At 35.3% G+C, this 25,515-nt stretch overlaps 1 protein-coding gene across 3 annotated transcripts in view; it reads left to right on the top strand.

Moving 5' to 3' along the window:
• NODGS (nodulin/glutamine synthase-like protein) overlaps positions 1 to 25,515 on the top strand; it is a 208,287-nt gene that overhangs the window by 44,247 nt on the left and 138,525 nt on the right. For 2 of the 3 annotated variants that reach the window (XM_089817161.1, XM_089817163.1), the window contains exons 4-10: positions 6 to 121; positions 266 to 371; positions 933 to 1,089; positions 1,165 to 1,260; positions 1,418 to 1,466; positions 2,099 to 2,376; positions 2,474 to 2,646. In XM_089817161.1, the coding sequence (XP_089673287.1) occupies positions 6 to 121; positions 266 to 371; positions 933 to 1,089; positions 1,165 to 1,260; positions 1,418 to 1,466; positions 2,099 to 2,376; positions 2,474 to 2,646 (975 nt within the window). The remainder of the gene's footprint in view (positions 1 to 5; positions 122 to 265; positions 372 to 932; positions 1,090 to 1,164; positions 1,261 to 1,417; positions 1,467 to 2,098; positions 2,377 to 2,473; positions 2,647 to 25,515) is intronic. The other variant, XM_089817164.1, reaches the window with a different exon arrangement.

The raw sequence follows: 25,515 nt of genomic DNA, 5'->3' as shown, positions 1-25,515 counted from the left end.
TTTACCCTTGCTAAAGATGTTGTCGGTTTTAAAAGTATAGCTGCATATCGCAGTGGTCTTAATATTAATCCATCGGTAACAAGTCAGGAGGCAGATGATGGCCTTTGCAAGGATTTACAAGGTAAGATTAATAACACACTTGTTCCTTCAGCGAGAGTCTTGTCTTAGCATTTATATAAAAATGAGTATTTTGACTCTGTTAATTAATGTTCAAAATTTTAACTTGTGAGTTTTTTATTTTGCATTTATGCAATTTTTGCCTCAGCGAGTGTGCCAATACGGATCAACAGCAAAAGCTTCGTTGATTACATTTTCACACATAGTTTGGAAGTGGCTGCCTCCTTTGATCTTCCCATGCAAATACACACAGGGTAATTTTGGATCGTCACTGCCAATCATTTTGTAGACATTTCCTAGCTGTTATATTCCTTTAATTTTCTTTCATGAATTTTCTTCTTTACATGTACCCTTGGCATATTTATTTATTATGCATTTGTATTTGTAACTCTTGTGTGGTGCATGATGTAGGATACCAACTTAAAAGATTTACAAGTTAGTAGACATGTTTAGATAGGTATATATAAATATTTTTTCATTACAAGTGGAAGATCTTTACTATTACAACCACCTTATGCAAACAATAGTTTTAATGGCTTGCATTTGTTTACACAAAATCATGTCTTGTTAGGATTAAAGTTAGGTTTTTAAGTTAGAATCTACCATATTGTTGCAACAGAAAATTCCATAATGTCTTGAAATCATCTTCAAGTTTTATTTTGTTGCTCTGGCTGTCTGCCTGTAAGAATTATTTTTTAGAAGCATACATAGTTTGGTGTTTTAATTGCTGTATTCTACGTGTTATATATTGATATTTTCTACATTATCTCTTTCTGTATTTTCCATGGGACACTAAAGTGAAAGTAGATTTTTAGTTTTGGAGACGTGGACTTGGACTTGAGGCTTGCAAATCCACTCCATCTTCGGTCAATCTTGGAAGATGGTCGTTTTAAAAAATCTCGTATTGTGCTTCTGCATGCATCGTATCCATATTCAAAGGAAGCATCCTATTTAGCTTCTGTTTATCCACAGGTAAATTGTTTTTTTGTTCATATTTGGCATAAAAATTGATTACAGAGCTGTGTTTCTCAAAAGGTTGTTGAACAGGTGTTTTTGGACTTTGGCCTGGCAATACCAAAACTCAGTGTTCATGGGATGTGCTCTGCAGTTAAGGAACTATTAGAACTGGCCCCATTGAACAAAGTAACCATACCTTCAAGATCAAGGCTATTATTAATTTTAAATTCTGAGCAGCACAGCATAATAACTCAGCATAATTTTTTTTGGATAGCAATCTGAGAAAAAAGGAAAGTTATTTAGATTAAGCATGTAACACAATAGTCGGCTATGTCATATGCAGGTGATGTTCAGTACAGATGGATATGCATTCCCTGAAACTTTTTACCTTGGTAAGGCTAGCATTCCAGCATAAAGAAGAATAATGAGAATATTTAACTTCTTTAGCATAGGAAAATAATAATTGCAAATTATTTTTGTAATGAAATTATGGCAGATCACAAGTAGTGAAGAAGCTTGATGTCAACCCTAAAATTGGCTGATTTCACGAACAGTACTGAATAGCTGTCAATTTATGTATCCAAAATTGATTACCTTGTTAGCATCTTGGCTCATTACCCATTTCCTTCAAATAATATTCCATGTGGCAAAGGTTTTTAGTTTTTACTTTTACATGCACTTATTGTTTATTTCTGATGACAACCAAATTTTCTTGGTCAAATAAATGACAATCGTGGCAGAAAGCTATGCATTTGGTGTAGAAAACGATTCTGTACCTACTTCGAGGGTTACTTGTTTGGTTAAGGACATTGTGCATTTGATATGAATTTTAAAAATCTTTTTCACAAATTGAGTCAAAATATTGTCAAAGGATATCTTTCTTTTCTTTTTACACTTTTTTTTATGTAGGGAATGGAGGTTATGAAACAATTTTTCTGGATAACTAGGGCATTAAGATTGAAATGCTATTTTTGTGTGCATTGTACTGCTGAATTTCTGTTGCTTGTCTAATGTGGTAATGCAGGTACAAAATGGGCTCGTGAAGTAATTACATCTGTTCTTATTGATGCTTGTGATGGTGGGGATCTTTCCATTCAGGAAGCTATTGAAGCTGCACAGAAAATATTAAGAGGCAATTCAATCAGTTTCTATAAGTTGGATGTAGATACGGTCCAATTTATGAAGTCTAAGGTGGTTAATAGGGCAGCTGATTCTCACACTCAATATCTGGAAGCCAAAGAAGGGGAACAAAAATTAATTCGACTGCTTTGGGTTGATAATTCAGGTCAACACAGATGTCGAGTAAGTATTAGATGAAACATTTAATGGTCATCTCAGATGAAATATATTATGTTTACCTTTAGGATATTAAAACTTGATGTCGTGGTATGTGTCACAGGTTGTTCCAGAAAATCGCTTTTACCAAGTAGTGAGGGATCATGGAGTGGGTTTGACACTTGTATGTATGGCTATGACTTCCTATACAGATAGCCCTGCTGAAGGTTCCCATCTGAATGCTGTGGGTGAGATCAGACTAATGCCTGATATATCAACACTATGTAGTATGTCCTGGTACAGTGCATTTTAGTCTTTGTTAAAATTAAAATTCGACCAATAAATCTCAGTTTTAGAATAAGTTATCAATAATAATAGAGTAATTGTAATCATCACATATCATTATATTTTTACTTTTTTTTAATAACTTAGTCCTAGCATTTGTTGTTAGAAATAGGAATTACTGCCGGGGGGCGGGGGGGTGAATCAGTAGTTTACAAACTTTACTCGCCAATTGGATATTGTTCTTTACTTTAAACCATACATAATAAAGTAACCATGCATAAAGATAACTTGTAACACCATATTTTGTTAACTAGGGAAACCCTGGCCAAGGGAAAACCTTGGTGGGAATGATACCCACTAGATGATATACGGATATATAAGTTCCTTGTTAGAGGATGGACCCTGTTAGGAGTCAGTGAGCAAATTCAGTATAGAGAGTCCCTGTTAGGAGACTTTGAATCCCTGTGAGGAGTTGTGCCAACCTTGTTAATAGTTGTAGTACAGTAGATGCAAGATGAGCCCACTGCCCAAACATGCACTTCCAATTACAAGAAGAACCCATTGCCCAAACAAGCAATCAGACTTCTGGAATATAGATTCTTTCTTAGTTTCATCTCGGATCACAAAATAGCTTCACAAACTTCGCATATATCGTTTTCACAAAAGTTCGCATACAATTGCTCAACACATTTTCTTCAAGATAGCACATTTGAATTCGCAATATGTCCTTTGCATAAATACCATGCCTTTACATAAATTGCTGCTAGGTCAGCTAAGACCACAATACACTTTTCCAACTTAGAGTAAACATCTAGGATGTCGGCACTATAATTGGACAAGTAATTATTTTGCAAACAAAATAATTCCTTTCCTTTAATTCTGCTGTCTTGTTTTACTGGTAAAACACGAATATCTCTTTTCCGTACAGTCCGTACTGACTTTTGAGGTTATACATGTCATCATCAACATTTATACTATCTCCATCTAACTTTGCTCGTCATAATATGACATCAGCAACAAGTTACAAACAAAACAATACACTGCTTTATACCAAATTCATACTTAGACAATTTTAAGTACCAAAAGCTAAGTATCTTTATTACCTCAACCCGACATTTTGTTTTCATTCTGACTTCAAGGTAGATGAGAAGGTTCTTATTGGCCTATATACAATGGCACAAAAGATGTCTAGAGATGACACAATTTCAGCTACAATCATCAAGCTGGATAAATATAATAATCGAGAAGGGGTGATTTTCTCAAGCAAGATGTGCACAAATGTTTAGACATAATTATAGTTACGTAAAATTATGGCTTATAAGTTATGCATTTTTCTTCTTTTCCTTATTTCAAATAGATGGTGGCAAATGTTTGGGCCCTCAATCCCAAATCCTCATAAAATTGCCATTTGTATTTTGAGTCAGCTAGGTAGTGCCTCTAGATGTAAGCATTAGTCCATGTTTGAGCACATCCACACATAGAGGTGTAATAGGTTGTTTGTAGAGAGGTTGAATGATCTCATCTTTGTTCGTTACAACCTCCATCTTAGGACTAGAATTTTTTTGGACATTGACTCCACTCCTATTACTCTAGAGGAGATCGGTCTAGTGTCTAAGTAACACACTGAGGCTAGCAATCTAGTCTTTACTGAGGACTATGAGTGGGTCGACTAGACAAACATAGCAGTTGAGGTTTTGGCTATGGTAGGGGAGGATAGAGCATGTTCGAACAGGCAACACACATTGTTGTTGATCACGAGTCCACCTCACAGGAAGGGGCTATGTCTTCTTTGTCCTCCAAGACCTACCTTAGATGCCTTTGTAGAAGTCAAACAAGATCTATTATGAGGTTGAGGCTAAGGCCTAGGATGAGGATGAGGCATGAGCTAGAGCTTGAGGAGATAGACTTTTTTTTTTGTTTACAATGTTATTGTTTACACTTTGCAGTTACACATATGTGTTTTATGGAACATTTGATGTCATGGGTTTCATGGATTTTACATACCTTTGACAACATTTATAATTCTGTATATCTATGTCATATGATTCTATGTTTTCTATTTCCTTTAGCTACAATTTAGTGCATTTAGATTTACGTAGGTGATGGATTTATCATTTATGTTTCTTGTTTATGTATTTGATGACAAATTAGCTTCTATTTGATGATATTATAGTGTCTTTAAGTTGTATTCAATAAAAGGTGCATGAACAAGTTGTTAATAATCTCTAGATTTCAAGGGTTTTTCCATTTTATCGAGCTTTTGGTGAGTCATAGGCGATTCACGAGTTGAGTCAAGTCGAGTCGGCCTTGCTAAGTCCAAGCCGAGTTCGAGTTTGGGAACTATGACACACACACACACACACACAAATAACTTGCAAGATCATTAACTTCGTCAATGCCCCATCTCATCTTTTGCCCACCTAGGAGTTGAATATGCATATTCTCAAGCATCAACTGGTAGTATATTTGTACTAGTTAGACTTGCCCCCTAGGGGGCTTCGTCCTAAGATGATATTTTACATGGAGCATTTTCTTGAGTTACAGGATGGGGTATTGTATGCCTTACATACCTGCCCCATGGTTTGTCTCATGCTCTTCGTATTTCTCCGAGTTCTTTTAAAGTTCGCTCTCATCGGCTCCTCATCTAGACCAATCACCACTTAGCTAGGGAGGGAAAGATCCTTTACCTTTGTGACTTGGGGATGATTGAGACAGAGATTCACTTCATTTTCCCTTGTCCTATCTATCACGAGATTTGGGAGAGATTCTACTGCTTATTTCGAGAAGCTTGCTCTCTCATGACCTTCATGCACACATACAAAAAATGCCTTTCACTCTACTTACATGAGGCTCAGAGGCTTCGAGACCACATCTTGTAGTGGCTCCTCCCACGGGGACCATAGTTTGAGTAGCTCATCATCTCCTTTTCATGATGGTTTTCCCCATTCGGGGTACCATGTGTGTTTTTGATCCTCAACCTACGCTCCCAAGGGTTGTTAGACAATGCAGATTAGCTTCCACTCAGCAACCACCCTCTTCTAGGAGAGCTCGAAGATAGCTTGGCACTTCCTATACTATGGCTAATTTGACTATTTTTGATTTCTACTCGATGGATCAAATGAATTAGTTTGCGGACTTGCTTGTTTGGCAGCCACTCCTGGTCTTGTTTGGTTGATTTTTTGGTTCTTTGTTTATTGCTTTGTATTTCCCTAGGCTCCATTCAATGCTCTAGCTTTGTATTGGGTTGTTGCTTTGTTTCTTGGGGTCCCTTAGACCCTTTGTTGGTCTTTGCTGGACATTAGATAAATTTATCTTATCTTATTATATATATATATATACACACATATGCATATATACATATATTATCTTGCTATATATATATTCTTGCTATTAAGTTGCTATATTTATATAGTATGTTACTTTCAACTTAAAAATTATATATATATATATATATATATATATATATATATATATATATATATATATATATATATATATATATATATATATATATATATATATATATCAAGGTGAGGATTTTAAAGACCTCAAACTTTTGGCTTGGGTGATGATGAGAAGCGACATGAAAGTAAAGGTCAATGTATGTGGTCTTGTGATAGACATGTGGGCCAAGGGATCCATCACATTTCTTGATGAGAAGAACATCCAAAAAGGGAAGTTGATTGATAGACTCAATTTCCATGGTAAATGCAATGGATAGGTGAATGTTGTTTTGAGGGGGGAAAGGAAAGCCTGAAGATTGTCATGATCATGGGGCCAACACACATTAGTGTCATTGACATATCTGTTCCACCACTTCGGCTTGAGAGGGGTGGAGAAGAGGGCCATCTCTTCCATGAAAAGATTAGCTATGATAGGGGATAGTGGGGAACCCATAGCCACCCCATCCGCCTTCTTATAGATGCCAACTGGGAAGGATAAAAAGGTTGAGGTCAAACATAATTAAACCAAGGATGCGATCTCACTGTTAACCTTGCACCCCACAATCTCAAAATCGAGAATGGGAACCTTGGTAAAAAGATAAACAATGCCAAAACTCACTAACATGCTATTGCTATCAAGATGAGCATCCAAGATAAACAGAACAAAATGCGAGGAATCTTTGATGAAAGAGTTTGAGTTGCCACTAAGAGGGAGGCAACCTTGGAGAGGATGGAGGCTAGTTTATAAGTTGGGGAGCCAATGGTGTCCACAATGGGCCTTAATGGAATACCCATTATGTGGATTTAAGGGGACCCATAGATGCCATGGTCTTCTCTTTGGAAGACACGAGACGTTTTTTGGTGGCATTGTCAAAAGAGTTAGCTATGGCTACTTTGACATGCTTGAGAGTCTTGGAACAAGTATTGCGAGCAAGGATTTTGTAGCTGTTGGAATCAGACAAGAGTAAGCATTTTTGAGACATATTCCTTTGTGTCAAGGATTACTACGACATTAGCCTGATTAGCTTTAGAGATAATTATATTGTTATTTTTCATTAACTTGTTAAAAGCTAGAAATTCATCCTTAGGGATGTTGCATCTAGGAGGTTGGCATGCCTAAGGGCTATGACACAATCTTTCTTGATTCCTTCAGCAATATGAGGAGGAAAGGAGCACATAATAGTTTCATTTCAATGAGAGAGTATGGGGAATAAAGTGAGGAGTCAACACAAAGTTCAGACCCCTCTCTAGGAATCTAATGGATATGGAGGTTCAACTAATGGTGGACGAGTTCACCACCAACTAATTTTCCAAATCATTAATTGTAAGTTGGATCAAGGGTGCACACATATCGAGGAGATGACCAAACTTGGAGGTAAAGCAATTGGCGACACTAGCTGAACTAGGGGGAGGACATATGGTAGGCTTTATACTCGAAGGGCTGATGTGACTCAAGGGGGATATCATATATATATATATATATATATATATATATATAACTTGCTACATATATCTTGCAAGATATATATAATTTGCTAGATAATGTATATATATATATATATATATTTTTTTTCCTTTCTTATTTTATAAGTTCATTTCATTTTAGTATATTAAGTTGTTATATTCTTTGAGACCCTTGGTTTGCTCACTTGCCTATCAAAATCCTCAAGTGGGATTTCTTCTTTCTTCCTTTTTTGTATGATAATGCTCAACCAAGGAGGAAGGCTAAAAGAAGATGTATTGATTGAAGAAGTAGTTACCTTAGTTAACTTTGGATTACCTAGTTGGTGTCTTAGTCTAAATGGCTATAGGAGGAGGACTGCTATGTGTGACCTCAGTCATGAATTGCTCAAACTGAGCTGAAGTCACATCAAGCGATGTTGTAGACCGAACAGTGGCAGAAGGAATCGACAAGGAATATGCATCAAAGAAATTCTCATAACCATATTGATCTCCTCATGTTTCTAGTGCAGGTGCGGCTGAGGACACAAGCAACGCTGGTGTAATAGTCACATAATCTTCAAAAGATGGATGTTCAATGGAGAATGCATCCATAGAATCACCTAAAGGCGAATCAGGGGATTCATCTGATGCTAGAGCCAAATTCGGAAGAGAAGTTGCAGCGAGAACTTCAAGAGGACATGAAGCAAGAGGTGATGACTCCTTTGATTTCCTTGCTTCACCGTCACTTGAGTAAACTTGAATTGATTGAGATTCAACTGCTTTCGTTTCATGTACTCTTGACTCCTTTTCTCTTTTGATGGACAACTTGGGCAAACTTTGAGTAGGAGGTTCAAATGTAGATGAGGATGTGCTGTCTTTACCTTTACTCTTTATTTTTGATCTTAAACCAATCAGATCAGTAGGATCAAAATTTTTGCCAGGCTTTATTTTGATGCATTTCATACCCCTTCTCTTCATGAATGTGTTGGTATTAGTGAGAATAGACTGGAGTCTATCCCAAATAGACGTTTTTTCTTTGCATGACCATGTAGGAGAAAGAATGGGTAACTTCTCCACATCATGCTGAAAATATTCAAGATCTAGGATTTGATCATCATCTTCAAATCCAAGAGGGATTGATGCCAATTTGAAATCTACAATTGGCTTCATATCTAATGGAGTATAATCCATGCGCCATATATCCACCTCGGTACGTACATCAATCCAAAGATCTTCTAGACGATGTATATGCAAGAACTACTTTCTCACCTTGTCATGCAATCCTCTCCAATGAAAACAACTCATGGCTGCAAACTTTTTCACTGTGATCCTTTGGAGTTTAAACTCCATGTTCTTTGCTTTAGGTATAGTGTCTATCGAGTATCCTCCAATCTTCAATGGGTTTCGAGATGAGATCCCTAGTCCAGGTCGGTGCAAACTAGATTGATAAGCTTGGACTTCCATAAGTTGCCTTGCCAACTCCATGAGTATGATTTTATCGGTAGGGTACCTTGGCAGTGTGTATGGCTCTCACTTGAAGCATCCAACTCATAGATATGCAAAGTTGGGGAACTGTAAAAACATACAACCATACTCATTTACCTTGTTCCATGCTTCAGTAGATACTTGCCCAGCAGGAAGTTTTTTATCAAATAAGCCCATAAAATGCCCAAAGAAGGCATTCTGAACCCATTTGATGTTTATCCGACTTTTCTTTAAGGGCAGCTGCTCATAGTACTCCCACACATGAACTATAGACCTGTCATGTCTTGTTGATAAATCAAAAAAGATGCCCAGAGCAGCAGCAATGTATACCATGTAGAAGCTCATGTTGAAAACACCAGTAGATAATACGTTCACTAATTGCTCACATATTGAGTCACTCACCAATTCAGCCCAAAGCACATTTTGTTTGACCGTATTATGAGCGAGATGTACTTATACATCTAGTGTTCGAAGGTGTTTGAATCCTTGAGCCTTGCCAAGCGACTGAGAAGTGTGATGAGGTCATTAATATCTTCCTTGAAATCACATGGGCGTACTCCCTTGACTGGCCATCTGACAAGATTCGGCCTCTAAGTAATCAACCAGTTGTCATTTACAAACTTGGTACAATAAGGAGTATCCTCATTCCACCACTCCATAGCCTTCTTCCTGGTGATATTTGTAAGAAGTGGAGTGTGTGGAACATGAAATATAGGATCATTAGTTTCAAGATTGAGACTAATGATAGTATTACCATCTTGGTCTTTGATGGTTCGTGAGGCTGCATTAAAGTGTCTCGCACATGCAAAGATTAATTTTGGTTCATGAGTTGCCAAGGGGAAAGTGGATAGAAAATGAATATGATTCCGCTTGATAAATGCCATATCTTTAGTAGCTGCAACATCAACCCTTGGAAGGAAATCCTCAATGTTCATGTGAGAAATATCAGTATCTCGTACTTCATCACAGTATGATGTTACTTGTGATGAGGGATGGAGTTATGATATTGATCATATTGATACTTCATCTTCTTTTTGTCGTTGCCCTCTGCTGGAGTAGGTTCTCTTAACATTGCAAAATGGTACGATTGCACAACTGTTACATGAAAATCCCATAAAATGAGAACATCTTCATGTGAAGGATCCATGGCAAGATTTTGACGGTTTTTGGACAAGGTATGGATTGGGAAAATGGATGAAATGAATAAGGATGGAAAACAAACAAATGGGTCAAGCTCAGAATGGCTAAAATACGAGTAAAATAGTCTAAAATGATTTTTTTGGAGTGAATTATATATGTGACAAGCAAGGTTGAATAAAGTGAGCAAGGGGAAAAATGAATAGAACACTGAGCATCTCATGAAGTGCAAAATGTGAAACTCTATCCGGTAAGCATGTGGCTAGAAAGACTTCAAAGATAGGGCAGCCATATGGAGGCACATGAAATGCGTAATGATGGGGCTTTATCTTGCATTCACATGTGAGGGAAAAACAAACTTATCTTTCTTTTAAAAATGAGATTTTACATCCGACTGCATATGCAAGTAAGATGAGACCTTGCATATGCAACTTGGAGAAGAAGATGAAAGATAGAAGGAACAACTTAAAAAACAAAAATATGCAAATCTGAAAATGGCTTGCAAGAACATTCAACAAATATATAGAAATGCCTTTGTAATGTCCCCTTCTTGGGTCCATTATGATAGATGTTTTTAAATGGATTGTAATATTAATAATAGTAATTTTGATTATTAATTGATGTTCTTATTTGGATTTTGTGGAATCAAAGGGTATAGATGTTAATCAAGTTGCCTAGATACCATCTAAGGACTCCCTCAAAGTTTACAAGTCCAAGTCCATTTCAGAAAGTTATATGGATCGCTGACCTCTATCCTCTATTGGGTAGACCCTTAGATTAGTTATATACAAGCTTCTCTTTGATAACATTCTATTCTTCTAATCACAAAACAAATGATGAAAATATTGGAAATAATCATATTTTGATAATCAAAAGATTAAGTCTTATTCTTATAATACCACTATTCAATTATATTATATGAAATTCTCGTTTTATAATTTATTCATAATGATATTAATTCTTTAATTTTATATAGAAGAGAGATTATAACATACCTTCTTATTTTCTATGAAAATAAATAAATAAAATTCTTATAAACTAATTCGTTATTTATATGAAATATATTTATAAATCTGTAAAGAATACTATTCCATTTTATAAAAACATTAAAAAAAAAAAAATAACATAGTATTATGATTAAATAACATAACACAATAAGAATATATTATGAATTGAAATATACTCACACGCGCCTTTACCTTTATATGTTTTTGAGATGGCAATTGCTTTTTGCCTTCCTTTAATGTTTTGACCTTAAATATAGTCTCTTTTATTGATTTTACTCTTTTCTTGTACTTTTTGCTGCCTTTAATATATTAAATACATAAGTGTTATGTCCCTTCTCCATATTTTGACATGGTTTTATATATAGCGTCCGCGCCCTTTTAATGGGTTGTGTCCTTGACTTGCCAACCGACATGGAGATCACGGTTTTCTAGTTCAGTTTATTGCTGTTTAATTATGTTTTCTTATGAAGTTATATGATAAGGGTTTTATATATTAACATATATTTAGGAATTATGATAAACAACTAATAGTTAAAATAATAAATTTGTGGAATTTGTATATTATTATTTTTTCTTAAGGATTAATTATCAATTCTTATTTTATCTTTATTTTAAAACTTATAAATTGAAAAATATTTATCAGTTTTACCTGGTTATTTCAATATTTTAAATTTAACCTATTGTGATCTAATATTACATTTCATGATTAGAGGGGTTATGACAGCCTTAGAGAAAATAACCAAGGAAAATTACCTCAACTCCATAAAAAATAAGAGACAAATCCTTATCCAAATCTTGACCAAATCTGAAAGGAATCCAAGAGATTTCTGATTTTAGATTTGTCCAAAAATAAGACTTAAATATATTTAAAAATCCTCGTAACATGTTCGAATTGGGACATGTGGATATTATTACGATAATAGATAATCGTCTATTATTAGTTAATGGTAATCTATTTGTAAACTATTGTAAATATTAGAATGTTTCTAATATTTTGTTAGCTTTAGTTAGCTGTAGCTTTTTAAACTTTCTTTCAACTAGAATAGAATGTTTCTATTCTTTATGATCGTTTCCTAAGGAAATATTGTTCCTTATTTTTGTATATAATGACCTCTTGGTCTCTATTAATAACAAACAAATATTTACCAATTACTTCGTAAAATGGTATCAGAGCCAATGCGTTAAATCTTTTCGAAAATCATAATTTCTTTGTCGAAATTATCAGATTCTTATTTTCGTAATTATTTTCCATGAATTTTTGCTTCAAAGATCCTTGGTTTGTATAAGTTTTTTCCATCTGAAAATTCAATTTTCAAAACTAAAAAAATGAGACCTTTTTTCTACTCCAAATCGCGATTGATATAATGCTCAGCTAGGGTTCCTTTCTTGTCCACAAATCACATTTTTTTCATCAAATCTTCGGCACATCACGACCTGAACATTGCGTTTAGGTTTTTTCAAGCAAAACTTGCGATTTTCTGGGTAGAACACATGCCCAACACATGGTCGGACACATTTTTGTTTGTAGTCATTCCTTCCCGCATTTGAACAACTACAACTGCAAAATCACTTCGTTTTTGGAGTTCCATCTTCAACCTCTAGTGTCGTCTCTACCTAAGAGACTCTCTTTGCTACAAATCCATCTATTCTTGCCTTCAAAGCGCCATTTTTTCTACAACTCAAACCTTCAATGGCTACCGACTAGGGTTTTCTGCGAAACCCTAATTTCTGAGCTCGGGTTTTTTTTTTGATTCTAGTTTCTTGGTGGGTATTTTGAGAGCTCAACTGGGTTGTCAGATTTTTCTAGGTGCCTCGATTTTCAAGCCAACGGATCTAGAAACTGACAACATATTCCTTTTGAATTTTTTGAGCTCTCTTCTAGGTCACTCTCCAAATTTTCTGGGCCTTCTGAGATTTTGCCTCGAAGAACTTGCCTTTTTTGATTTTCACATTTTTAATTGAAAAAAACGTGCCATAGCATCTCTGACAAACATTCTGCTCGAGCAAATTCAATGGTTCAAATTATGGCACTTGGAAGCAACGGATTATAGCAATTTTTGGATATTAGAATACCGATCAAGTTGTTCTGGGTGTTACGAAGCATCCGACTGGTCCTGGTACTAATCATGATACATGGGATTTGAATAATGGAGAGATGGTTATGCTTCTCAAATTATCCATGGCTGATGATCAACTCTCTTGGATTCCATCCGCCAAGATATGGGCACATCTCAAAGGTCTTCGTGAGACTTCTGACAAAAGCAAAGCTTTTTTCTTGAACAACACTCCATTTTCTATTATCATGGATGACCGAACCTCGCTCCAGGCACACTTGAATAGGATTCAAGAACTCTGCGATCAATTGCTTATCATCAGTCGCAAGATGGAGGAAGAGAATATTGTGGTTATCACTCTTTGGAGTTTACCAAAGTTCTTGAGCATTTTATCGAGACTCAACATCACGTCTTCTGGTGTTGATCTAAAGTTTACTAATCTCTGCACACTTTTTGCTTCAATAAGATCAGTGGGAAAAACAGTTTGGTAGCAGTTCCAGTGCCACCTTTATAGAGCAAGCCTTTGCTGCTAAATCCTTTCAGAAGGATAAAGGCAAGTTTTAGCAGCCGTCTTAGCATCAGATGGCTCCCGGAAGAACATTCAATGCAACTGTTGCCACAAGTTTGGGCGCATGAAGGTTGAATGTCGAAAACGCTTAGCTGCACAATCTTAAGCAATTAGGTTCGCAACCCAAAGCGAACAGTGCAGAGCACACTGAGTAGACGAAATTTTCCTTTTACGCCTTCATGGCTAAAAGACCTGAAGATCATGTGAAGTCCTCTGCCTGGTACATTGATTCAGGTGCCTCTCGTTATTTCACTCATTGCAGAGATTGGTTTATTGACTACCAACCTTATTTAGATTCTGTTATTTTTGGTGGTGGAGAAGAGTACATTGTTGTCGGCAATGGAAACATTCATATTGAGTTAGCTGGGAGGAATTTGATTTTCCTCGATGTGTACTATGTTCCAGAGATGGAACTAAATCTACTTTCAGTCAGTTAGTTACTACGACATTCTCCATGCTTCGATGTCACCTTTAGTTCACATCAGTGCACCATCACTGATTAGGCGACTCAGTCTACTATTGCAGTGGGTCTTGAGGATCATGGTCTTTTCCAACATACCAATTCTAGTGATTCTCAAGATTTAGCTATGGTTGCTCGGTGGTCTTTTGTTAGCACACTTTGGCATCAACGATATGGGCTTTTAAATGTGCATTATCTCCCACAGCTTGCTCAGGATGAGCTTGTTCTTGGATTGCTAGAGATTTAGACTCAGTAGCTTGGAGTTTGTGGTCCATGCTAGGCTGGGAAGCAACATTGCACACCTTTCCCAAGTGGCGATTCGTGGTCAACTTCTCAGGTACTTCAGTTTGTTCATACCGATATTTGCGGCCCTATGGCCGATCCTTGTTGTAATGCCCCGCCAAGGGATCCAAAGAATTTCATTAAGTTTGCCTAACAATTTTTTTTTTATATCATGAAAGTAAACCATTCATAACATTTGCAGAAGCAATAGCAACAATTCAAATGAAAGTAAACATAAAACACATAACAGGTTACATTCTTTAAGGATCCCTTAACGTTGAATCACATCTAAATTAACTCTTCATCTAACATCACATTCTTATGAAATAACAATGATACATCCAACATTTTTAAACAACCTACAAGTGTCCTTTTTGTAACTACATTTTAGCTCAATCATCCACTGTACATGTTACAAGGTATGAAAGGCTTAAAAGAATAAAGCGTCTATGTAAATAAAGTACATCATCATTCAATATTAATCCATGATGCAATTAAAGTAAATGAAACCACATATCATACATGATACATCATCACCATAAAGATAACCATACATCACAAACATAAATAACTAAGTGCACGGTTCCTCCCAACCGTAAATAGCATCATTAGACCATCACGGATCCTAGCCATGCCTCCGTGCGTAACATTCCAAAGCACCGAAGAGATCATCGGTATTATCATAGTAGGAATGTCACTCTTAACATATACTACATCATATGCAGAAAGTAATCTAACATGCAAATAAAACATAAGATAACATCATCTAACATACGCAAATCATCTATGTAAGAAACATACTAGTAAATACATCCATCATAAGGTATATCCTCTATCATAATGATCCAAGAACATAATGAAGATAAATACCAACCAAGAATGCTCCAGCCACGGTGTCTCCGACGGATTTCAAATGATAAGAGTGGAAAAACACTACCACCCGACCGCGTGGTACCTAAGTGGTCCACTCCCACCGTGCTGAGGAGATAATTTCAAGTCCCAAATAGGATAACAAATCACATAGCACAAAAACTCTCTAAGTCCAGGAATCTTAAAAGTTTACTAACTCAAAGGTTCCAATCACAAAACCGACATCTGATTCCTAGAGGCACACAAAGACATGTAGGAAACCTACTTTGCAAGCGGGAAAGTGTCATCACATTTATCACATACAAGTTACTCTGGCAGTTAGCTAAACTCCACGGATCCATACTGATACTTATGCGGCCACTAGTATCCTCTCATACTGACGAGGCATACTATGGAATGCAAGGTCGCAACCATGCGTTCTCTCTACTCCCATCCTAGTCTGTACAAGCACTCAAGGCACGGACGAGAACATCAAAACAATTATCTTTTTAGGTTCATTTAATCTCCTTTTCGTGTGTAAATGTTATCACTTATTAACCAAACTTACAATGAGTTACCCTGGTAGCCACTTAGGGCCCTGGCCCCCATTGCAAGCCACTTCCCGACACTACAAGTAGATTATCTACCCTAAGCTCATGGAATCATAAAATCACCACAGTCCTGTACAAGCGACTGGAAAGAAATACCAAAAGATAATCCATAAAAAAAATCAAATATCTACAATAAGAATCATCAAATCTCCATGAGCATCTGAAAAGCATCCATAGAAAATCATGACCACAACAATTCTCTATTGGCAACTGAAGGCGTCACTGATAATCATAAGTATCCATTGGTTCTCAATAACCAAAATATATCTCAAAATAAATCACCATATCCATTGGTTCTCATCAAGCAACCAAGAATATCTCAAAATCATATTGATCGAAGACTCCAAAATGGTTGAGTCAAAATATGTCACAACATGACATCATCAAGAAATAAATCAACATTTCAGTCCCATCATGGCGACTAGAAAATAATCCAAGGATAACTGATCGATGACTCAAAAATGATTAGCTCAAGTGTCTCATACACATACATCTCAGCTTCACACATGAAGACTGAAAAGCAATAATAATCAGTAAATACAAACATTTCATAGAGCATACGATCACATTACCATAGTTGGGTTTATAAAGATCGAGACCAAATAAGATCAACATGCCATCACATCTCGTAACCCCCGAGCCTCTGGTAACAACCTAAGACTGGTCAACACTAGTCAACCCAAAAACCCAAAACAAGAAGCATAGAGAATACACAATGCAAACACATGTTTGGGTTTTGCTATATTACATAGTTGAAATAAGTGTAGAGTTTCAGTTTCTGTTTGTCAGTATACTTCTAGTGTCTTAAGTTTCATCATTTGACCTACAAGTCAACCCATTTGTTCCCCGAAAGCATTATCCTTCCATTAATTTAAATAATATTCTAAGAATAGCTTAAGGGTAAATACTTTACTCATTAAATTGATCATCATTAACCTTCAATTAAATCATTCGTTTTATTTTGCTAAGATCAATGTTACTAATTGAATAACTCTTCCTTATCATTAATTCAACTTTTCAACATAGTCAAAGGATCATTATTCGTTATATTATAAGAGAGCCAGTTATTAATCTTCGAATAAGGAGATTATAACTTTATTAAAATGATCAATTAAATCAATCAATTAACACAATTCCATGACTTTTCTCATTCTAATAGTTTTCAATTCAATATTACTAAGTTTCACCATTAAAACATCTAAGGTCATTATTCAAGTTATTAGAATAAGACCTATCAACTTGATATCAATTTTTACAATCCCGTTAAAAGAATTATATCAAATAAATCTCTATTACATAACATAATTATTAATTAAATCCAATTAACTCTAGTTAATTGATTTAATTTATAATTATACAACCATACCAACAATCCAATAAATATCAGTTGACTATTAACTAACTATAATTTGTACGTTAAAGTCAGTTATAATCCAATACACAAATATTCATATTCATAATTCAATAATAATAACTTGTTAATATTTAATAACAAGCTATATTGGGAATCTTATTAATAGATCCACATTCGTCATTCTTTAATGGATACTAATATTCCCTTAACGAATTCGTATTATCGATAATTTTTTTCAAATAAGACTTTATCGCACAACTTAATTATCAATATCATAGTTATAGTAACAACTCAATGAAAATCAATTATACTCCAAATCCGAAAATTAAAATTTTAATCATAAAATAATCTCCACTAGATTCACTCTAATCGGATTAATTGATATCTCTTAAACTATTTATTATTTATTAATAGTTTGTTAGACCCAACAACATTAATAAATAAACTCATCGTAATTATAAATGATCGCTCTAGAGAACCTTACAAAACTTCATTGGTTAATATTTGACTAACTCTTAGTACAATTAGGTATATCAAATATCTCTTCTTTTAATACTAATTGACAAATTATAATCATGTCAATTTCAATAAATCGATTTACAATCCTGAGAACCCCAAAATAATTGATAACTTTAAATATTAAAGTTCATTCTAACTATATCACTAATACTCATATTGATAGTCCAATGACAATTTACATTAATTTTCTTATTGAAAATTCTATTATACTAGATTCATCACTATGGATACTAATGTCTCATTCCAATTTAATAATAATTAACGAATTTCAATTAATAATCCATATTTAATATTATTATGATTATAATATTAACCAATGTAACATATTGGCCATAACAGTTAATATTTGTAATATTAATGTTAAGTCAAGACTCCATATACATTTTACATAATAACATATATTAACATTGATAGCTATATATTTTATTAAAATATTCTAAAATAACAATATAGAATTTTACCATCAAACATTATTAATAAAAAGTTAATTTAAAACTATATTCATTTAAAATCTTGAATATTAAAAATTCCATTAATAACATATATATATATATATATATAATAATAATAATAATAATAATTAATATACATCAATTATTAATACACACACACACACACACACACATAACAATTTATAATATCACAATTGAAATCGAAATTACAACTTAAATCGTATCATAATCTTTAACCGGTACCGACATATCAAATGGCATTTTACACAAACCTGCGGCCTGTTTTTGAAGCCGCTGATGTAGTGACGGTGCCGTGCACTGACAGTCGCTGCCGCAGTCGGCCCTGCGACCGCAGTTGCAGGTACGACTGCGTCAGCGAGCCGTAGGCCGGCGCAGGTGTTACATACATATGAAGGGTGGGGTGGGGTGAAACCCCCATCCCCCCATTACATTTAATTTTATGAAAACGTTTATAAACGTTTACAAATATCATCTTCAAAACGTTTATCAAAAGCAATTTCGGATTTTAATAAAGGTTTTTCCATTGCGTTTTTAATCGCGATTATTAATGATCAGTGTTTAAATTATATATATATATATACACGTAGAATTTAAGCATTACAGTATTTCAATCATAAGCATTACAGTATTTATTACAATATTTCAATCATAATATATATATACAAAGTGAGAACATATACTAGTTTCAAATAAAAAGGGTCTTCTAACTCTTTAAATTAAGAATTTTCCTTTTAAAATAATGGTCTCTAAACTACTCATAATAACCGTTCCTCAGATTTACCTATTAATTTGTCTAATAGGTTTGATCATAAATTTTAACTTAGAATATCTTTCATTAAAATACAAATCCTTATCTAATCAAATCTTCAATTCCAATACAATTCGAACCCAAACCCGATTCAAATCTAATTTCTTTTTCATTTGGAACTAGAGTTTTCTATTGTTTTCTTTGCATACATATTTAGATTCCAATTTCAAATCGCAGATTCAATCACAGAGAATATTCAGACACATATAACAGTCACGAAGAAGACAGGAAGAGAAAGAGTGCAAAGGGAATATGTGAATATCACGAGTGCACCTGGACACTGATGCTAATTTGCCATGCCTCAGAAGTCCATAGAAAGTCCCCCTTCCTTCTTCTCATACGCAATTCCTCCAAGATCCAAGCCAACCGAAATTCCCACGCGACTAGAAGTGTTTGAAGAAGCATAGAAGCATGTAGAAACATATGAGCATGTAGAAGCATATGAGCTTCTCAAATGAATGTAAGCTTTGAAGCTTCCATTTAAGTTTGTCCAAACACACTAGGAGAGCCTCTATTTAAAGGCCTCTAAGATGCATCTAGAATGTGTCTAGAGACAACTAGAAGATAAGCATGACAACTAAGCACGAGTCTACTCCAACCTTCTAGATGAGTCATAAGGTTGTAGACACCATTTGCTCAAATAAAATGCTAACTCCTAAGTGTAGACAACTTGTGCATACTTAGAGTGCAAACTTTTGTGTTGTCTACATGACAACTCCCGAGAATTTGCAAACTCCTATGTGAGCAAATAATGCACATTAATTAATATAATATTTAATTTACTCTTTCCAATTTAAAATTATTAATTTATTAGATCTCATGCACTAACTATAATAATTCCACTTTTCAATCTTTATATATATATATATATATATATATATATATTATAATCACATGAAATCTAGAATCTTTTAATAATTTTAATATATTTTTCACTTTTAAATTTCATTTTCAAAACTTAATTTCTAAAATATTTATTAGCTTTAATAATAATATTATTTAGTCATTTATTTAAAAATGAACTCCAAATATATTATTATTAAAATGAATATTGTCACATTTCAAATTTAAACTTATAACTTTTATCTTCAAATTTAATTATTTTATGTAATTAATTTCTCAATTAATTAAATAAAATAAATATTAAAATATCATATTAATTTTTCATTAAATTAAACCATTAATTAAATCTTATAATTAGGCTTAATTAATAGAAAATACTCCAAAGACTCACAAGGGTAAAATATGAAAATCCATCATAGCCAAAATACATACAAAATCAAACCAAGGGTTTATATCACGAATTACGTTATCCAACGTATTCGGAGGGTACTCAACTCAGATACTTGTCCTAATTTTCAATTAGGACAAATGGCTTAAAGGGTTGGGATTTGGACTTGAGAATTTATCTCCCCTCTCTTATCATTGAGATAATGTGATAGGGTATGCTCATCCTGGCAATTCAGGGAAGTCGATACCCGGTACCTGCAACCTGCATAAAAATCATGCATGTTCAAGCACAATATATACTAAACTAAACAGGCAATGGCAGGAAGTGGTGCATCGTGTAGATCCCCACTAGCAGGTGACTAGGACTCCCTTCCTTAACCACATCAGACACGCCATACATAAGAACAAACACGCAATACATAAGAACAAACATGCACACCATACACATGCAAGTATGGGGTAAGTATTCATAAGAAAACACATATTATAATAAATCATCTAACTAATCATCATCAATAATTGCAAACACTGTAATAATCATCATGCATACATGAAATATAAAGTACCAAGTAATCTCATCACATATCAACTGAATCCATAGCACATATCTGATAGTCTCAAAACAATGTTACTAACCATCAACATAAAACTAGCTCTAAAAGAGTTGACAATGATAACAAAAATGCGACCTAGGGGCAGGCACTACACTTGTGTTCTTGGGTCTAGATATTTTTTGTTGTTTGTTGATGATTTTAGTAGAAAAATGTGGGTGTATTTTTTAAAAAAGAAATCAAATGCATTTCTTGTATTTCAAAAGTTTAGACCGATAGTTGAAAAAGAGTCTAAGAAATCTATTATTAGTCTTAGATCAGACAATGGGTGGGGTTTTGTTCTAATGTTTTCTCTAGCTTCTTGGATACTTATGGCATCAAACACCAGTTAACCACATCCCACACACCACAACAGAATAGTGTAGTTGAACAATGGAACACAGCTGTCACCGAGATGGCTCAATTCATGCTCGAACACAAACATGTTTCGAAGAAGTTTTGGGCAGAAGTAGTCAACACTACAGTTTATCTGTTGAACCGGTCACCCATAGTAGCGGTCAAAGATAAAACTTTGGAAGAGGCTTGGTCAGGTTGCAAGCCCAAAATTGGTCATTTGAAGGTTTTTGGCTCCCTTGCTTTTGTTTGGATCCCTGATGTATCACGCATCAAGTTGGATGCCAAGAGTTAGGAACTCATGATTATTGGATATAGTAGTCTTCACAAAGCCTACTGCCTGATCGATGTTGAGACATATCGTCTCATTTACAGTCGTGATGTAGTCTTTGATGAGGAGTGAGGACCTTTCATGCTTGTTTCTCCTGTTCTTGATCTAGCAGACCATCCTATGAAGGCTCATGATTTGGGAGTTAGTGATGTAGGAACATCTTAGGCTTTCTTGCAATCCTGCATATTGGAGCCGAGTGCCAGTGGTTTCCAATTTTCTTGTTGCTGCCGAGTTGTTCAGTAGAGGCCAAGTTACTGTAGCTCTTAGTGGATGCCAAGTTATTGTAGCTCCTAGTGGGTGCTGAGTTACTGTAGCTCTTAGTGGATGCCGAGTTACTGTAGCTCCTAGTGGGTGCCGAGTTACTGTAGCTCTTAGTGGATGCTGAGTTACTGTAGCTCCTAGTGGGTGCCGAGTTAATGTAGCTTTTAATGGATGCCGAGTTACTATAGCTAGTGGATGCCGAGTGGTCTTGTATGTGCCGAGTGCTAGTATTGGTTTTGGTTCTGTTTGTGCCAAGTTGTCTGTGAGCTGACTTTTGGCATTTAATTTATGTATGGGTATTTAATTTGTGTTGTGGCTGACTTGTGGCTCAACATATATTTAATGTGAGAGATTTAATTTAGTTTGTAATGCACTGGGCCAACTTGTGGTTTAGTTGGGTATAAATAAAGGGTTTTGTGGAGTCTTTAGCATAGTTGGAGAATTCATTCATTCAGAAGAGTGAAGGGGATTGTGTAGTGTGAATTTTGAAGAGCTATGGCTACGGCTTGAGAACCAGAGGATTTGCTTGTTGGACCTGAGGGTACAAGTGTGCATTTACCTGAGGGTACAAGTGTGCATTTTCTTGGTGTTCTTATCCAGTTGTGGATTTGGACTAGCTGGAGTCGATTTTGTAAGTGGATCTTGTTGGATCTTGCAAAACGAATTTTGTAATTGCTGTTTGTATTTGGCCCTAACCTGGAAGGCCTTACAACCGTGCATATTGCATGTAATCAGTTATATCTATGAATAAAGGGTTCTAATTTGGTATTAGATCTTGCTTTGTTGTTGTTTCTGTATTTCTGCTGTGTGGTTGTTTGCTGGGGGTTTGGACATCTCTTTTGGAGATTCTCTTGCCTTGCACTGTGTCAGTTAGGCTTCAATTAGGTCCACTTGATGGGAGGGCTCTAGTAGCTCCTACAGCTCTAGTTATACCAGTGATACCTGTATAGACACCTCCAGCTTCTTCTGCAGGATCACCTCAATTTGTAGATGCTTCACCTGAGTTTGATCTGGATTCTTCTGATGAGGAACTTGATCACCAAGCATCTCCTGATACTAATGTTGGTCATTCTGCTCTCCGACCTAAGTGTGGTGGGCTAAGACACTTGCTGATCTTTGTGATGATGAACTCATTGATGGAAAAACTGCTCAGAAAAGAGCAAACCTACAGAGTCTGTTAACTTTTCTCTCATGGCCAACATTCACAGTGTGTTTGAACTTCAAACATACTCCGAGGCTAAAGGAATTCCAGAGTGGGATCAGGCCATGATATCTGAACACCAGAGTTTGCTGAAGAATAACATTTGGGTCCTTTTTGATCTTCCATCAGGGAAGAAACCCATTGGCTGCAAATGGGTTTACAAAAGCAAATACAAATCTGATGGTATTTTGGATAAGTACAAAGCTCATTTAGTTGCGAAGGGCTTTTCTTAGCATCAGGGCATGGATTATGAGGAGACCTTTGCTCCTACTACAAAGATGAGCACCATTAGATTAGTCCTAGCCATGGCAACACAGTTTGGTTGGAAGGTCCATCTGATGGACGTCAAGTGTGCTTTCCTAAATGGTGTTCTCCATGAAGAGGTCTACATGACGCAACCTCTAGGTTTCAAGGATGCTGGTAAAGACCATCAGGTTCTCAGATTGGTGAAAGCTATCTATGGTTTGAGGTAGGCTCCTCAGGCATGGTACATAAAAAATGATAAGTACCTTAGTGATCAATGCTTCAAGAGGAGTTCTTCAGACTCAATTTTGTACATCAAGATTACTGAGCCTTCTGGTTATTTATGTGGATGATTTGATCATCAGTGTCAGTTTGACATCTTTGATTCAGTGAATCAAACATAATTTATGCCAGTCTTATGATATGATTGACCTTGGGCATGCATTATTGCCTAGGTGTTGAGGTTTGGCAACAGTGTTCTGGTAGATTCGTCTCTTAGTTCAAATATGCTAGGGCTCTGTTAGATAAATTACATATGCAGGATTGCAAGCTTGCATCTACACCCATGGAGAAAGGTCTCAAGTTGTCCGCAAAGTCTGATTCTTATTCCATTGATGATACTGCATACAGGCAGCTAGTCGACAGCCTCATCTACCTCTTTGCTACTAGGCTTGATATTAGCTTCACAGTTAGCTACATCTCATGTTTTATGAAAAATCCTAAGGCTGATCATTGGATGGTCGTAAAGTGTGTGCTTTGTTATGTGAAGGGCACTTCAGATTATGGACTTCTGTACTCTCGAAGTTCTAATCCTAGACTCGGTGGGTTCACAGATTCAGATTGGCTAGGCTCTATTAACGATAAAATGTCAACTTCTGGATATGTGTTCAGTTTGGGATTCAGTGCCATCATATGGACTAGTAAGAAGCAGCAAGCAGTTTCTCTCTCCTCTACAGAGGCCGAATACAGAGGTACTGTAAGGCAAGATGTGAAGTTGTTTGGCTTTGTCGGATGCTTGTGGATATGCAAATGTCACCAGCAGGACTGACTACTTTGTTTGTTGATAACAAAGGCGTTATCAAGTTAGCCGGAAATCCAGTCTTACATGAACGAACGAAGCACGTGGATGTTCACTATTAAGACATACAACAATTGGTTGAAGACGAGACAATATGTTCCTACCACAGATCAGACTGTAGCCATATTCACCAAGCCTCTTGGTCCTGTTAAGTTTGTCAAATTCAGAGGAAAGCTTGGTGTTGTAGATAGATTAACCATTAAGGGAGGGTATTACAATAATAGATAATCGTCTACTATTATTTAATGGTAATCTATTTGTAAACTAAGTAAATATTAGAATGTTTCTAATATTTTGTTAGCTTTAGTTAGCTGTAGCTATTTTAGCTTTCTTTCAGCTATAATAGAATGTTACTATTCTTTACGATCTTTTCCTAAGGAAACATCGTTCCATTCTTTTGTATATAATGACCTCTTGGTCTCTGTTAATAACAAACAAATATTTACCATTTACTTTGTAATAGATATGGTTAGAGAAATTTAATGTCCAAATTGTGGAGCAATCTTTGACCTAGCAACTTCATATGCAAAGACATGAATAAACGACACCTAGAGCATTAAAATAGCTTGCAAATTGATGAAAAAAAGCTTGGAATCAATTTAGTTACCTTAGAATGCTTCTTCAAAGTGATTCAATGCAAAAGTTGCCTATGTATGAGCCATTTTGGGTGAAGAATATGCCCTAGACGGGTTGTTTCTTGCAAAACGCATATGCAAACCCTCCAAAAATTGCCACCTAGCTCTTAATAGGGAAATGTACGTCAAAAATGCCTTTTTCATAGGCATTTACATGTGTTTAAAACATATGCAGTTGGCTTCAAATTTGCCACTTTTGACTTAGGTTAAAAGAGAACAATGTATTTTAATAAAAGATATATGTATTTGGGTCCACAATCACCACTTAGAATTCATTTTAATTTTACATTTATATGTAAATGAGTTTCAAAAATCCACTTTAATTGGTAATTTAAAAACACATGCATTTAATTATTAAAAATGAACTTTAAACACAATCACATTTAAAAAACACACTTTTAGTGATGTTGGGACTTAGAATTTTTTGAAAAAGGATTTTCATGGAGTATTTTGCATGTGGATATA

This window comes from Cupressus sempervirens, chromosome 1 (assembly GCF_028749045.1).
Source record: "Cupressus sempervirens isolate cs-2001-9-10 chromosome 1, ASM2874904v1, whole genome shotgun sequence".
In the NCBI taxonomy this organism is placed as follows: Eukaryota; Viridiplantae; Streptophyta; class Pinopsida; order Cupressales; family Cupressaceae; genus Cupressus; species Cupressus sempervirens.
Note: the sequence above shows the minus strand (reverse complement) of the source record. Positions and strands in the feature narration are given on the sequence as shown.